At 41.0% G+C, this 14,062-nt stretch overlaps 1 protein-coding gene across 2 annotated transcripts in view; it reads right to left on the reverse strand.

Moving 5' to 3' along the window:
* Positions 1–1,560: 1,560 nt before the first annotated feature.
* The window catches only part of LOC123863083 (adhesion G protein-coupled receptor E4-like), a 54,663-nt gene continuing 42,161 nt past the window's right edge, over positions 1,561–14,062 (reverse strand). For both annotated transcript variants that reach the window (XM_064572254.1, XM_064572250.1), the window contains 2 exons: positions 5,457–5,552; positions 1,561–3,341 (listed from right to left, as the gene is read on the reverse strand). In XM_064572254.1, the coding sequence (XP_064428324.1) occupies positions 3,240–3,341; positions 5,457–5,552 (198 nt within the window). In that variant the 3' untranslated portion in view covers positions 1,561–3,239. The remainder of the gene's footprint in view (positions 3,342–5,456; positions 5,553–14,062) is intronic.

Below are 14,062 nucleotides of genomic sequence, written 5' to 3' on the forward strand. Positions count from 1 at the left end.
GAAGGAAGCTAGAAGGAAAATAGCAGGAGGTGGAACCCCAGAAGTAAGGGTGGGGAAGTGCCTGATTTGTGGATACACTCCAAGAGGACTCTGGATTGTGATTATAGGAACTAAGATTCTGAATAGTGGAGGAACCTGATCTGACTTCATAATCAAGTAAGTTAAGGTGATCCACAATCCCAGTTTGCCTGGGGTTGTCCCGGTTTTAGCACCAACGTTCCCACACCTGGGAAAACTCTTTAGTCCTGGGCAAATCAGGATGGCAGTTCCCATTGGCTGGATGCCACGCTGATGACAGACATCAGAGCAGATGTGGAGGGACCAGTAAAGCAGCTACTGCATTAGCTTTGTCTTCACTCCTTGAATATCGAAAAGACGCCAGAAGATTCTCCAGCTGTCTGTAAGGAACAGTATCATTTTTGATGAGACGGAAAGGGGTGGAGATTGGGTCTTTGATGACCTCATCAAGCTGCTTCACCAGACTTCAACTGTTCTCACTCAGACTCCTTGTCATGTGAGTTCCTGAAATGTCTTTATTGCTCGAAGCAGTGCTTCCCAAGTGCAAATGAACATCCACATCTACTGAGAGTCTTGTTACAATGCCGGTTTGCTTCAGTAGGTCTAGAGTGAAGGCTGCAATGCTAAATCTCTAATAAGTAGTCAGTGTTTTGCTGCTGGTTTGAGGACCTCGCTTTGAGCAGGACAGTGTTTCTCAACCTCCTGTAGAGTTTGCTAAGCCATGGATTCCTGGGCCCCCAACTGCAGGGATTTTGAGTCTGGTGATGATTCCCAGGTGACATCTGAGGTTTGCATTTTAAACAAGTCCCAGGCAATGCTGATGATGCAGATCCACAGACCCCAGGTTTCTCAAACTTTAACTTGCATAAACTCTCCTGGAGATCTTGTTATAATGAAGAGCCCAATTCACTGGATGTGGGACTGAGCCTAAGATTCTGCATTTGTACCAGATTTCCACATGATTCAGATGCCACTATGCTACTGATTATCAGGCCACAGTTGGAACAGCAAAGCAGGTCAGTTAGGTTTCTATTACTTGCAAATAAAAGCATCTCTGATTGATTGCTGCCTATATGTGTTTTTGCAGGGAGAGGAGTCACTTTTTCAAAATCAGGCTCTCAAAGTATTCTCTGATGCAATAAAAGAAAATCTTAAGAGATCCCATCTTGGAGTCCCTTAGTTTTATTTTCTCTCCTCTGGGGCACTAACCCAAGCATGGGCCCTCTAAGCAAAAGTGCATGTTGCATAGAAGCAGAAGTGGATTTTGCTTCTACCTCAGTGGGGTGGGCAGTTCCCAGAAAAGAAGAACTGGGCAGACAACACAAGAGGCGTTCCCCACACATACTACCACCTCTAAGTATAGAGTAGGCACCTAGCAACCACATTCTGGCTTCTGTTTGATTATTCATTTCCTGGAACAAGCTGGTTGACCACAAAGGACTTCTTCAGCAGTTGCCTGTTCACTATGAACTAATGCTTAGACCAGTAAATTCTCAACAGGATCATTTCTATCCCCAGGTGACAATGTCTGGAGACATTTTTGATTGTTGCAATGGGTGTGTGGGGTGGGGTGGTTACTGGCATCTAACTGGTAGAGGCCAGGGATGCTGCTCAACATCCGGCAATGCAAAGGATAGCCGCCCACAACCAAGAATTATAAAACCCAAAATGTCAATAGTGCAGACCTTGAGAAGTAATGCTCTAAGTGGAGGCAAGGAACATTTCACTTACCACCTTTTTAATTTATCATTAAGACATTTATCATTCTGACCTTCCAGAAGTTTATGATCCAAGCAGGCATGATTTACAAGCACACACATCATGTGCAATAGCACACAAAATACAGGGTAAGTCAAGTCATACGGATGATAATAGAGTGAGTAAAGGAGATGGATTTCTGAGAGCTAGAAGAAGAAAAGTTTCTTGAAGGATGAAGAAGCTACTTCTTAAAGAAAGCAAAGGAGTGAGAGAGGCAGAAAAGAGAAAGAAAGCAGACTTCATGTTGGGAGGGGAGGAAAAATATTGAATAGAGAGGTCCAAGTGCACAGCACCTAGAACATTTGGCTGGTTTATCCTCTTCTTGCAACTGCCTTGAACACAAAAACAGCAGCAGCACTTGTGGGACTTAAGTGCAAGGATTTGTCAACTGCCCAGGAAGGTTGCATTTCCTGCAAGTTTTATTTGTGCAAATTTGAAATTGCAGATATAAAAATTAACACGGCAGGCATACCTTTTGAAAGCATGTGAATCTCCCAAAATTTTTACTGTTCAAAAGGAATAACAATATTTTAAGGCTAGCAGATGGAGTGAATCATATACTCTTGTTGCATTGCTGCCATGTGGAAGAGACACTTGAGCTGATTAAGCAGAAAAGGGACACAGTCTTTGGTCCACCACCTAAAAACTGCACATGAAATCTCTTCAAATGAATCTGGCAACTCTTTGCTCCTATTTTTACCTTTCCTGCTGTTATCATGTAAAATTGGTTTTAAAATACCTTCTGGTAACAAAGTTAGCCATGCATTTATTAATTCCAGTGCTGAAAAACATTCCTAGAATCCAATTACTTTGAAAAAGAAATTAGAAATATTAAAAGAAAACAAATAAGGCCAAACAACTGCTGTGACCTTCATGCTGTTGGTTTGGGAGCATTTCCAGATGACACTAAGAAAACAAAATTAACCCAATAAATGAGTAAGTTTGAAAGTCATCAAACAAAGGAGTTGGTGCTGGTCTCCTGGCCACAAGACCCTTCCTGTTGACAACGTGCTCCTAAGATGGATGGTGGTGGAATTTTGCATTGCAAGAATGCAACCCCCCTTTTTAAATACTTATTCATATGGGAATTACTGAATTCTGAAAGTGTCGAGTTTGCAAAATCTTCAGGAGCATAAAATGCAACACCAAATGCCCAGAGAGAGAAACCTGCCAGGTGAATCTAGATGTTGGCCAATAAATCCTGGGCAAGGTAGCAATAGCTGGAAGAAGAAAATCCCCTTATTTCCTTCATTATTAAAAATTATTCCCTGAACATTTAATGGCATGTGATAAACAATACTGGGTATGGGTCTCAGAGGTCTCCCCATGACCCCTTCTTTCTAAGGACCTAGAAGCCAATAGAGTAAGGCCTCAGAACTGCTTTCAGGAGGAAGATACAGATGGTGGCATTTGTCCAATCCACGTGTGACCACAGGGGGGCGCTGTCCAGAAGCAGCTCAGTTTTATGTTCTTAGCCAAAAAGCAGAGATAGGAGTCTGATGCTGAGGTTGCACAGAAGGAGCATCTCTTCTGGGAAAGACTTCTGATGACGTCCCTGGTTCCTCCTATTTGGAGAGATAATATGTAGAACAAGCTGAAAAGAAATTAACACCTCAGGAAATGACAAGCCAGAATTTCTCTAAGATCCAAAGTTCATTAAGATCTGACTAATATCTTAATACCTGACTTTACAGTCTTTCCTCCCCCAAACACCATCTATGATGGTCTTTTTATTTATCTGATCTTTTCACAAACATTTTCAGGGTGTTTGTTCGCTGTGTGCCAAGCAGCATTCTAAGCTCTTAACACATATAACCTTGCTTTCTTCTCATGATGAGATAGATCCTATCACCATCCTCATCATACAGCTGAAGTCCTGAGGCTTAGAGACAGTAAATGGCTAGCACAGGCTCATGCAGCCTGGAAGTGGTGGAGTTGGGACTCGAACTCAGGCACGTTGGCTCCATTCAAACAATGAAGGATCACTAAATGCTACAGAGGATCAATGAAGCCTGTAAGGTTGAATATCCACTTTTTGTTTTTTATTTTTACATATTTAATTTTTTAGAGAGAGTGTGAGAACGAGTTGGGGGAGGGGCAGAGAGAGGGAGGGAGGAGAGAATCTCAAGCAAACTCCACGCTTAGCTCGGAGCCCGAGGTGGGGCTGGATCTCACAACCCTGAGATCATGACCTGAGCTGAAATCAAGATTGGGATGCTGAGCCCTGAATATGTGCATTTTAGAATGTAAAATGTTGTCCAAAGATAAGAGGATAGGATCACTGTTTGGGGCCTTCTATATAGTTGACTCTTGATAATGTGGTGTTCATACAAGTAGTGTTGACATTGTTCAGAATAGAGCAAAGTGCTTTCATGTACATTGTTTTGTTACTCAGTCAACCAGACATTTCAATGATGAATGAATTGAGGCTCAGGGAGGTTAAGCTCCTTGCCCAGCATCTACCAGCTGGAACCTGAAAGAATCAAGATTCAAACTCAAATCTGGTGAGCCCCAGAATCCATGCAATGGGTTCCACTATGCAACATGCTTTTGGAGACCACATGTGTTGGGACAGTTCCTTTACACAGTTCAGGTTGGCATAACCTTTGACTGCTGGTGATTTCAGCCAAGGGGTGAATCAGTGGCATATACTGTTAGGACACAGTCAGCAGCCAGTAAACAGAATTGTCCTCGGTCTGAAAGTGCATGTCCCAGGAAGCTGGTCCCAAAAGTTGTTGACGATCTGCAGTGACAAACAACTCTGGTGACAACCAAGGAATGTTGTCAACTTTCAGAGGAAAACAGACCTGAGTCTGAACCCCTGTACCCAGCTGAGTAGCTTCAGGCCAATTATGTGGACTTTCCCAGTCTGAGTTCTCATCTATAAACAAGGACCTTAGACACTCAACAAGTTAAGTGAGCATCTTTTGTGGGCCAGGCATTGCTCTAGGTAGAAGGAAAATCATAGTAACCACAGCACTGAAACTTCAGGAGGTAGAGATTGACCAAACGTAAACACTTTCATATTTTTCAGAATAAAACAAGTGTCATACAGAGAGGCACATCATGCAGAGAATTAAAATAGAAGGTGGTGATAGACAGTGAAAGATTGTCAGTGGCCACCGTACTGGAAACCAAACTCCCCCCACCTCATGAGTCCTGATTTCTCTTCACTGCTCTGTATTTTTCCATAGCCCACATCACTTTGTGAAATACTGTATAATCCATGTTTGGGGGTTTATTCTCAGCCTCCCCCAACCAGAATATTAGTTCTGTGAGGGCAAGGATTTTTGTCAGTGTATCTTCTGCTGTTTCCCCAGCACCTAAAACAGCATCTGGCATGTACTGGCTACTCAGTAAATATTTGTTAAATGAACATTGTTAAATAAATTTAAGTTTCTTGATAAATATCATTTGGATGTTTATGGAAAGACTGGAGAGAGAGAGGGAGAGAAAGGAAGGAAGGGAGGAAGGAAGGAAGAAGGAAGGGAGGAAGAAAGGAAGAAGGAAGGGAAGGGAAGTGTTCCACTGATTTTGGCCTCAAAAACCAGAAAGCACCAGCATAATGGAGGAAGTAATGTAATTTCTCTTTTCCTTCAGATCAAGAGACCAGGAAACTCCTGGCAGTACAAGATGTTGGGTTCAGCCAGTACACAGCATTGTAGAGAAGTTGGTCTTACCGTTTTGGTTTGGGTCGTAGAATGTGTTACCTCAATACTTTCAGTTTCAAACCCTTTCCAGATCCCACTAAACCACTTCTTGTATTCCATTCGCACCTGAGGAGTATAGAGGTTTGTGTCACATCAGGAGCTTGCTTAGGGAGAAAGGATACTGAATAGGAGGTTAAAGATATACATGCCAAGCCCCATGACTACCCTCTCATTGGTTTCCTGTATAGTCTTGGACATCCTCTTCTAGGTTCATTCTAAAATTCAACTTTTGCTGAATGTATTTACTAAATGTATTTACTAAATGTCAGGCATCACAAAGTCTCTTTAGAGTCTATAGAGTGGTGGTGGTGATGATGATTCTGACAATGAAGAGGAGGAAGGAGAAGGTGATGTTTATCATGGAAGTGATGATGGTCATAATGATGACAGTGCAGATGATGGTGGTGGTGGTGGTGATTATAACAATGAAAGTCGACATTTATTGAACACTCGCAATCTCCAGTACACTTTATTTTACCCAATATATAATTTCATCCTACATAAACCAAGTGAGGAAGGTTCTTCTGTTACCCCCAATTAAAGATAAAGAAGCTGAAGCTGTTGGAAGTAAATGGACTTATTCAAGGTCATACAGCCAGCATTCAGCACCTCATCATTCTCACACCAGAGCCCCGACACTAACTGCTATGCTGAACCACTCCCTGTGATTGCATGGATTCCTTCCTGAAACCTGCTTAACATGTTATAAAAAGATATTTAAATATTTAATATTCAACATTATTTCACAAAGACACTTAAGTTGTACTGTACTTCTGGGTGTGAGGATACCAACAATTAAGAAGGCACTAGGAGATGAAAGAGAAATAAATGAAGTGTTATGCAGCTGTCTTTGTCTCCAGCATCTTAATGGTTGGTAGTCCTGCCCAATAGCAAAGCGAGAAAAGCCAGGAAAACTGTTTCCAATCATCTAAAAGGAGTAAAAATACAAGAAGATGACCCTTACAAGAACTTAATGTATGCCAAGGACTGCACTAGGAGATTCATATTGCATTATCTCTTTTTTTTCTTTTTTAACTTTCTTTCTTTCTTAATTTTTTTATTATTATGTTCAATTAGCCAGCATATAGTACATAATTAGTTTTTGATGTAGTGTACAATGATTCATTAGTTGTATATAACACCCAGTGCTCATCCCAACACATGCCCTCCTAATACCCATCACCTGGTCACCCCATTCTCCCACACTGTCCCTTCTGTAACCCTCAGTTTGTTTCTCGGAGTCCAGAGTCTCTCATGGTTTGTCTCCCTCTCTGATTTCTTTCCATTCAGTTTCCCCTCCCTTCCCCTGTGGTCCTCCATGATATTCCTTATGTTCCACATATGAGTGAAAACATACGATAATTCTCTTTCTCTGCTTGACTTATTTCACTTAACATAATCCCCTCCAGTTCCATCCATCTCAAAGTGAATGGTGGGTATTCAACCTTTAGGATGGCTGAGTAATATTCTTTGTATATATGAACCACATCTTTATCCATTCATCTGTTGAAGGACATCTCCCCTCCTTCCACAGTTTGGCTATTGTGGACATTGCTACTATGAATATTGGGGTGCATGTGCCCTTCTTTTCACTACATCCTGTATCTTTGCGGTAAACACCTAGTAGTGCAATCGCTGAGTCATAGGGTAGCTCTATTTTTAACTTTTTGAAAAACCTCCATGCTGTTTTCCAGAGTGGCTCACCAGCTTGCATTCCCACCAACAGTGTAAGAGAGTTCCCCTTTCTCCACATCCTCGCCAACATTTATTGTTTCCTGTCTTGTTAATTTTAGCCATTCTAACTGGTGTAAGGTGGTATCTCATTGTGCTTTTGATTTGTATTTCCCTGATAGCTAGTGACGTTGAGCATTTTTTCATGTGTTTGTTGACAATTTATATTTCTTCTTTGGAGAAGTGTCTGTTCATGTCTTCTGCCCATTTCTTGACTGGATTCTTTGTTTTTTAGGAGTTGAATTTGAGAAGATCTTTAAAGATCTTGGATACCAGACCTTTATCTGTAATGACATTTGCAGATATCTTCTCCCATTCTGTGGGTTGCCTCTTAGTTTTGTTGACTGTTTCCTTTGCTGTGCAGAAGCTTTTTATCTTGATGAAGTCCCCAAAGGTCATTTTTGCTTTTGTTTCCCTTGCCTTTGGAGACGTGTTTTGAAAGAAGTCACTGTGTCCAATGTCAAAGAGGTTACTTCCTCTGTTCTCCTCTAGAATTTTGATGGATTCCTGTCTCACATTGAGGTCTTTCATTTATTCTGAGTTTATCTTTGGGTATGGTGTAAGAAAATGATCTAGTTTCATGCTTCTGCATGTGGCTGTCCAATTTTCCCAGCACCATTTATTGAGGAGACTGTCTTTTTTCCACTGGATGTTCTTTCCTGCTTTGTTGAAGATTAGTTGACCATAGAGTTGAGGGTCCATTTCTGGGATCTCTATTCTGTTCCATTAATCTATGTGTCTGTTTTTGTGCCAATACTATGCTGTCTTATGATCACAACTTTGTAATATAGCTTGAAGTCAGGCATTGTGATGCCCCCAGCTTTGTTTTTATTTTTCAACATTTTCTTGGGGTGATTCAGGGTCTTTTCTGGTTCCATACAAATTTTAGGATTGTTTGTTCCAGCTCTGTGAAAAATGTTGATGGTATTTTGATAAGGATTGCATTGAAAGTGTGGTTGCTCTGGGCAGCAAGACATTTTAACTATATTTGTTCTTCCAATCCCAGAGCATGGAATGTTTTTCCATCTCTTTGTGTCTTCCTCAATTTCTTTCATAAGTGTTCTGTAGTTTCTAGAGTATAGCTCCTTTACCTCTTTAGTTAGATTTATTCCTTGGTATCTTATGGTTTTTGGTGCTATTATAAATGGAATCAATTCCTTAATTTCTTTCTTCAGTTACATTGTTAGTCTATAAAAATGCCACTGATTTCTGTGCATTGATTTTGTATCCTGTCACATTGCTGAATTGCTATATGAGTTCTAGTAATTTAGGGGTGGAGTCTTTTGGGTTTTCCACATAAAGTATCATATCATCTGTGAAGAGTGAGAGTTTGACTTCTTCTTTGCCAATTTGGGTGCCTTTTATTTCTTTTTGTTGTCTGATTGCTGATGCTAGGGCTTCTAGTACTATGTTAAACAACAATGGCATGACCACACAGAAAGACAAACTCAAAATGGATGAAAGACCTCAATGTGAGACAGGAATCCATCAAAATCCTAGAGGAGAACATAGGTAGTTACCTTTTCAACGTTGGCCACAGCAACTTCTTTCAAAACATGCCTCCAAAGGCAAGGGAAACAAAAGCAAAAATGAACTTTTGGGACTTCATCAAGATAAAAAGCATCTGCACAGCAAAGGAAACAATCAACAAAACAAAGAGACAAACTCCCACAGAATGGGAGAAGATATTTGCAAATGACACTACAGATAAAGGGTTGGTATCCATGATTTCTTCTTTAAATGTTTGGCAGAATTCCCCTGGGAAGCCATCTGGCCCTGGACTCTTGTGTTTTGGGAGGTTTTTGATTACTGTTTCAATTTCCTTGCTGGTTATGGGTCTGTTCAGATTGTCTATTTCTTCCTGTTTCAGTTTGGTAGTTTATAAGTTTCTAGGAATGCATCCATTTCTTCCAGATTGCCTAGTTTGTTGGCATATAGCTGCTGTTAATAAGTTCTAATAATTGTCTCTATTTCCTTGGTATTTGTCATGATTTCTCCCCTTTCATTCATGATTTTATTAATTTGGGTCCTTTCTCTTTTCTTTTGGATAAGTCTGGCCAGAGGTTTATCGATCTTATTAATTCTTTCAAAGAACCAGTTTCTAGTTTCATTGATTTGTTCTACTGTTCTAGTTTCTATTTCATTGATTTCTGCTCTAATCTTTATTATTTCTCTTCTCCTCCTTGGTTTAGGCTTTATTTGCTGTTCTTTCTCCTGGTCCTTTAGGTGTAAGGTTAGCTTGTGCATTTGGGATTTTCCTAATTTTTTGAGAGAGGCTTGGATGGCTATGTATTTCCCCCTTCGGACCACCTTTGCAGTATCCCATAGGTTTTGGACCGATGTGTTTTCATTCTCATTGGTTTCCATGAATTGTTTATGTTCTTCTTTAATTTCCTGGTTGGCCCATTCATTCTTTAGTAGGATGCTTTTTAACCTCCAACAGTTCGAGTTCCTTCCAAATTTTTTTCTGGTGGTTGAATTCCAGTTTCAAAGCATTGTGTTCTGAAAATATGCAGGGAATAATCTCAATCTTTTGGTATTGGTTGAGACTTGATTTGTGACCCAGTATGTGGTCTATTCTGGAGAATGTTCAATGTGCACTTGAGAAGAATGAGTATTCTGTTGTTTTGGGATGGAATGTTCTGTATATATCTATGAAGTCCATCTGGTCCAATGTGTCATTCAAAGCTCTTGTTTTTTTTGTTGATCTTCAGCTTAGATTATCTGTCCATTGCTGTGAATCGAGTGTTGAAGTCTCCTACTATTAATGTATTATTTTCAATATGTTTCTTTTTTTGGTTATTAGTTGTTTTATATAATTGGCTGCTCCCATGTTGGGGGCATAGATATTTACAATTGCTAGATCTTGTTGGATAGACCCTTTAAGTATGATATAGTGTCCCTCTACATCTCTTACTACAGTCTTTGGTTTAAAATCTAATTTGAAGCACTGGGTGTTATAGGAAAACAATGAATCATGGATCACCACATCAAAAACTAATGATGTATTATATGGTGACTAACATAACATAATAATAATAAAAAAAAATCTAATTTGTCTGTTATGACGATTGTTACCCCAGCTTTCTTTTGAGGTCCGTTGGCATGGTAAATGGTTCTCCGTCCCCTCACTTTCAGTCTGGATGTTTCTTTAGGTTCAAAACGAGTCTCTTGTAGACAGAATATGGATGGGTCCTGCTTTTTTATCCAATCTGAAATCCTGTGTCTTTTTATGGGAGCATTCAGCCTATTTACATTGAGAGTAACTATTGAAAGATATGAATTTAATGCTATTGTATTGCCTGTAAAGTCCTTGTTTCTGTAGATTGTCTTGTTAATTTCTGGTCTATATTACACTTGGGGTCTCTCTTTGCTTACCAAATCCCCCTTAATATTTCTTGCAGGGCTGGCTTGGTGGTCACATATTCTTTCATTTTCTGCCTGTCCTGGAAGTTCTTTATCTCTCCATCCATTCTTTTTAAAAATATTTTATTTATTTATTTGACAGAGAGAAAGATAGTGAGAGCAGGAACACAAGCAGGGGGAGTGGGAGAGGGAGAGGGAGAAGCAGGCTTCCTGCGGAGCAGGGAGCCTGATGCAGGGCTTGATCCCAGGACCCTGGGATCATGATCCAAGCCGAAGGCAGGCACTTAATGACTGAGCCACCCAGGTGCCCCTCTCCATCCATTCTGAATGACAGCCTTGTTGGATGAAATATTGTTGGCTGCATATTCTTCTCATTTGGTAACCTGAATATGTCTTGCCAGCCCTTTCTGGCTTGCCAGGTCTCTGCTGATAGGTCTGATGTTATTCTGATGTTCTGTTCATATGTAAGGAACCTCCTTCCCCTTAACTGTTCTCAGGATAGTTTCTTTAGCTGTAAGATTTGCAAGCTTCACTATTATATGTCAGGGTGTTGATCTATTTTTATTGATTTTGGTAGGGGTCCTCTCTGCCTCTTGGACTTGAATGGTTGTTTCCTTCCCCAGATTAGGGATGTTCTCAGGTATGATTTGTTCAAATATACCTTCTAGCCCTCTCTCTCTCCACCCTCTCAGGGATCCCAATAATTCTGACATTGGAACATTTCATGGTATCATTAATCTCTCTATTTTCATAGGCTGCTAGCTGCCTATCTCTGTCTTCCTCGACTTCCTTTCTTTCCATCAGCTTATCTTCTAGATCACTATTCTCTATTCTGCCTCATTTACTCTGGCTGTTAGACTATCCAGTTTAGACTGCATCTCAGTCATAGCATTTTTAAGTTTGGCCTAATTACATCTCATTTCTTCCCTTAGAGATTCTATATTGTCACTAATGCTTTTTTTCAAGCCTAGCTATTGACTTCATTATTGCTATCCTGAATTCTATCTCTGACATCTTGCTTATTTCCATATCCATTAGTTCTGTGGCAGAGGACATTGTCTCAGGTTTTTTTCTTTGTTGAGAGTTCCTCCTCCTAGTCATTCTGTAGAGGGATGGTTGAGTGAATGAACAGAGTCCAAAATATCAACCACCACCCAAGCGAAATGCACCCTAAAAAAAATCCAAAGTGGTCGGAAGCTACCACAGATATGCAAACAAAGCCAAGATGATCCAAAACAATAAAAAAAGGTGGGGGAGAGCTTATAATCTCTCAGGGTGGACAAAGCAGGGTTATCTGCCTGTTCCTGATTGATTTTTGGTCTGTGTGTTTGAAGATACTATATCCCAAAATTGCAAAGAAATCAGAACTTATATATTTATCAAGATAAAATTGAATAGAGTGAAAAATGGACTAGTATGGGGAATAGTCTATAAAACGTAGAAGTGAACAAATAAAAGTTAAAAAGCAGCCTAAAACATAACTTGGGAAATAAGAATCTATTTGAAACATGAACAGGGTAAAACAAAAAAAGAAAGAAAAAGAAAAGAAACAAAAAAGAAACGTAAAATTTTAGCCTGAAGTATAAATGCTTCATGAGAGAATCTGGAGCTTCCTATATTATTTTCCTCCTGGCACTGGAGTTTTACAGTCCTTTGGGAAATAAGCTTATCATTCACCTGTTCTTCCAGTCTATCTTCTGGGGGAGGGGCCTGCTGCTTGGCTTCTCAGGTGTCTTTGCCTGGGTGGAATGCCCCACCCCTTGTCAGGGGGATGGGCTTAATGTGAGCTGGTCATTTGTGTGGCTTTTGTTCCCTGGTGGGTTTCGGCTTCTCTTTAGAGGGTCAGAGCAAATATGGCCATTCAGGAATCTCTGGCCCAGAGCCACAAGTTCGCTGTCCCCTTTCTTCAATAAACCTGCCAGGTCAAACCATCTCCACTTCTGTGTGTACCAAACTCCACAGACTCGTGCTATTCCCACCCTCCGCAACTCTCCCAGGGGAGTTCTGGGGACCTGAGAGCATCTGTGCGCTTTGTGACTTAGCAATTGCTAGTGGCTGTGGGCTTGTGCATGCACCCTCTTCCGTGGCTCCCAGTTCATGGCTGGGTGCCTCCCCAGTATTCTTTCATGGGCCACACTACCCTGAGAGCTGTTGTCCAGTCATGGGCACAAGCCGTTTTATATCTCACCTGAGATGTTAAATAGCCTGCACCTTCTAGTCCTTTTCAGGGTGGTCAGGAAGAGAGTGGTCTCGCTACAAGCCAGCTGGCAGTTTATGGTGACTGGATCTGAGAGTCCCTCTGGGCTCATTGACCATAACCACTCTCCTCGCTCCACTGCTTGGGCACTCTACTGGTCAGACTCCCCCATACTTTCTGAGTCTCCTGGAATTCTGAGACACAATGATCCACCTAGAATTCTGCCCTATTCATCCCCTGTGCCCTTTTCAGAAAGGGATGTCTCTCACTGGAGCAGATTTCTAAGGGTCCTCATTTTTTGCTCCAGTGTTATATCACTTTCCAGGGGTTAGCTTATGGAGGGTCCATTCCCCCTCTGTTTATCTTCTGATATTTCCCCCAAAGCTTCAAGGTTCTGCACCTCCTACTTTGCAAAAAGTAGTCCTTTTTCTGCTTGTAGAGATCCAGATAAATCTTCTTACATCTCAGGTTGAATTCATGTGTGTTCAGAATGGTTTGATAAATATCCATCTAACTTTGAGAGACCAGATGGAACAAGGTCCCCTACTCTGTTGCCATCTTGCCCCCCCCCCCCCGCAATATCTCTTTTAATTCTTAATCCTGTGAGGCAGGTATTGCCACGAACACAGGTGAGAAGATTGAGGCTCAGAGAGGGTAAGATGGCTGGCTAAGGTCACACAGCAACCTACTCAGTGGAAAACCTACATTAGAGCTGAAGTCACTCTGTTTTTGGCATAGTAAGTCAAATATTCCAGTGTCCCTCCATAAAGTGCACCTCACTATAAGAGGCTTCTGTATCCTCTTTCTGGTGAACTCAGGTATGGCCAAGGAACTTGCTCCACCCAATGAAAGAGAGCTAATTAAGCTCACTTTGCCAGGATCTCCCTTCCCTTGGCCATAAGAATACCAGTGTTCTAAATAAGGGCTGACCTTATTCAACCTATATCCCAGAGTGAAGACAATGTAGATCAAGCCATGGCTATGTAGCATGAGCAAGAAATAAACCTTTATTGTTATAAACCACTGAAATTAGAGGGTGGTGGCTATAAGTTACTGAATCATAATCTCCCTTATGCTGACTGATACATGTTCTGCTATGGACTGAACTATGTATCCTCAAACTTCACATGTTAAAGCCCTAACTTCCCAGTATGACTGTATTTGAAGACATGATGGCCTTTATAGAAGCAGTTAAGATTAAATGAGGCCACAAGGGTGGAGCCCTGATCCAATAGGATTAGTGTCCTGATAAGAAGAGGCATAAAAGCTCTCTCCTTCTCTT

This window comes from Mirounga angustirostris, unplaced genomic scaffold (genome assembly GCF_029215605.1).
Source record: "Mirounga angustirostris isolate CCGP_5_RB_7025 unplaced genomic scaffold, mMirAng1.0.hap1 SCAF_1, whole genome shotgun sequence".
NCBI classification, from domain to species: Eukaryota; Metazoa; Chordata; class Mammalia; order Carnivora; family Phocidae; genus Mirounga; species Mirounga angustirostris.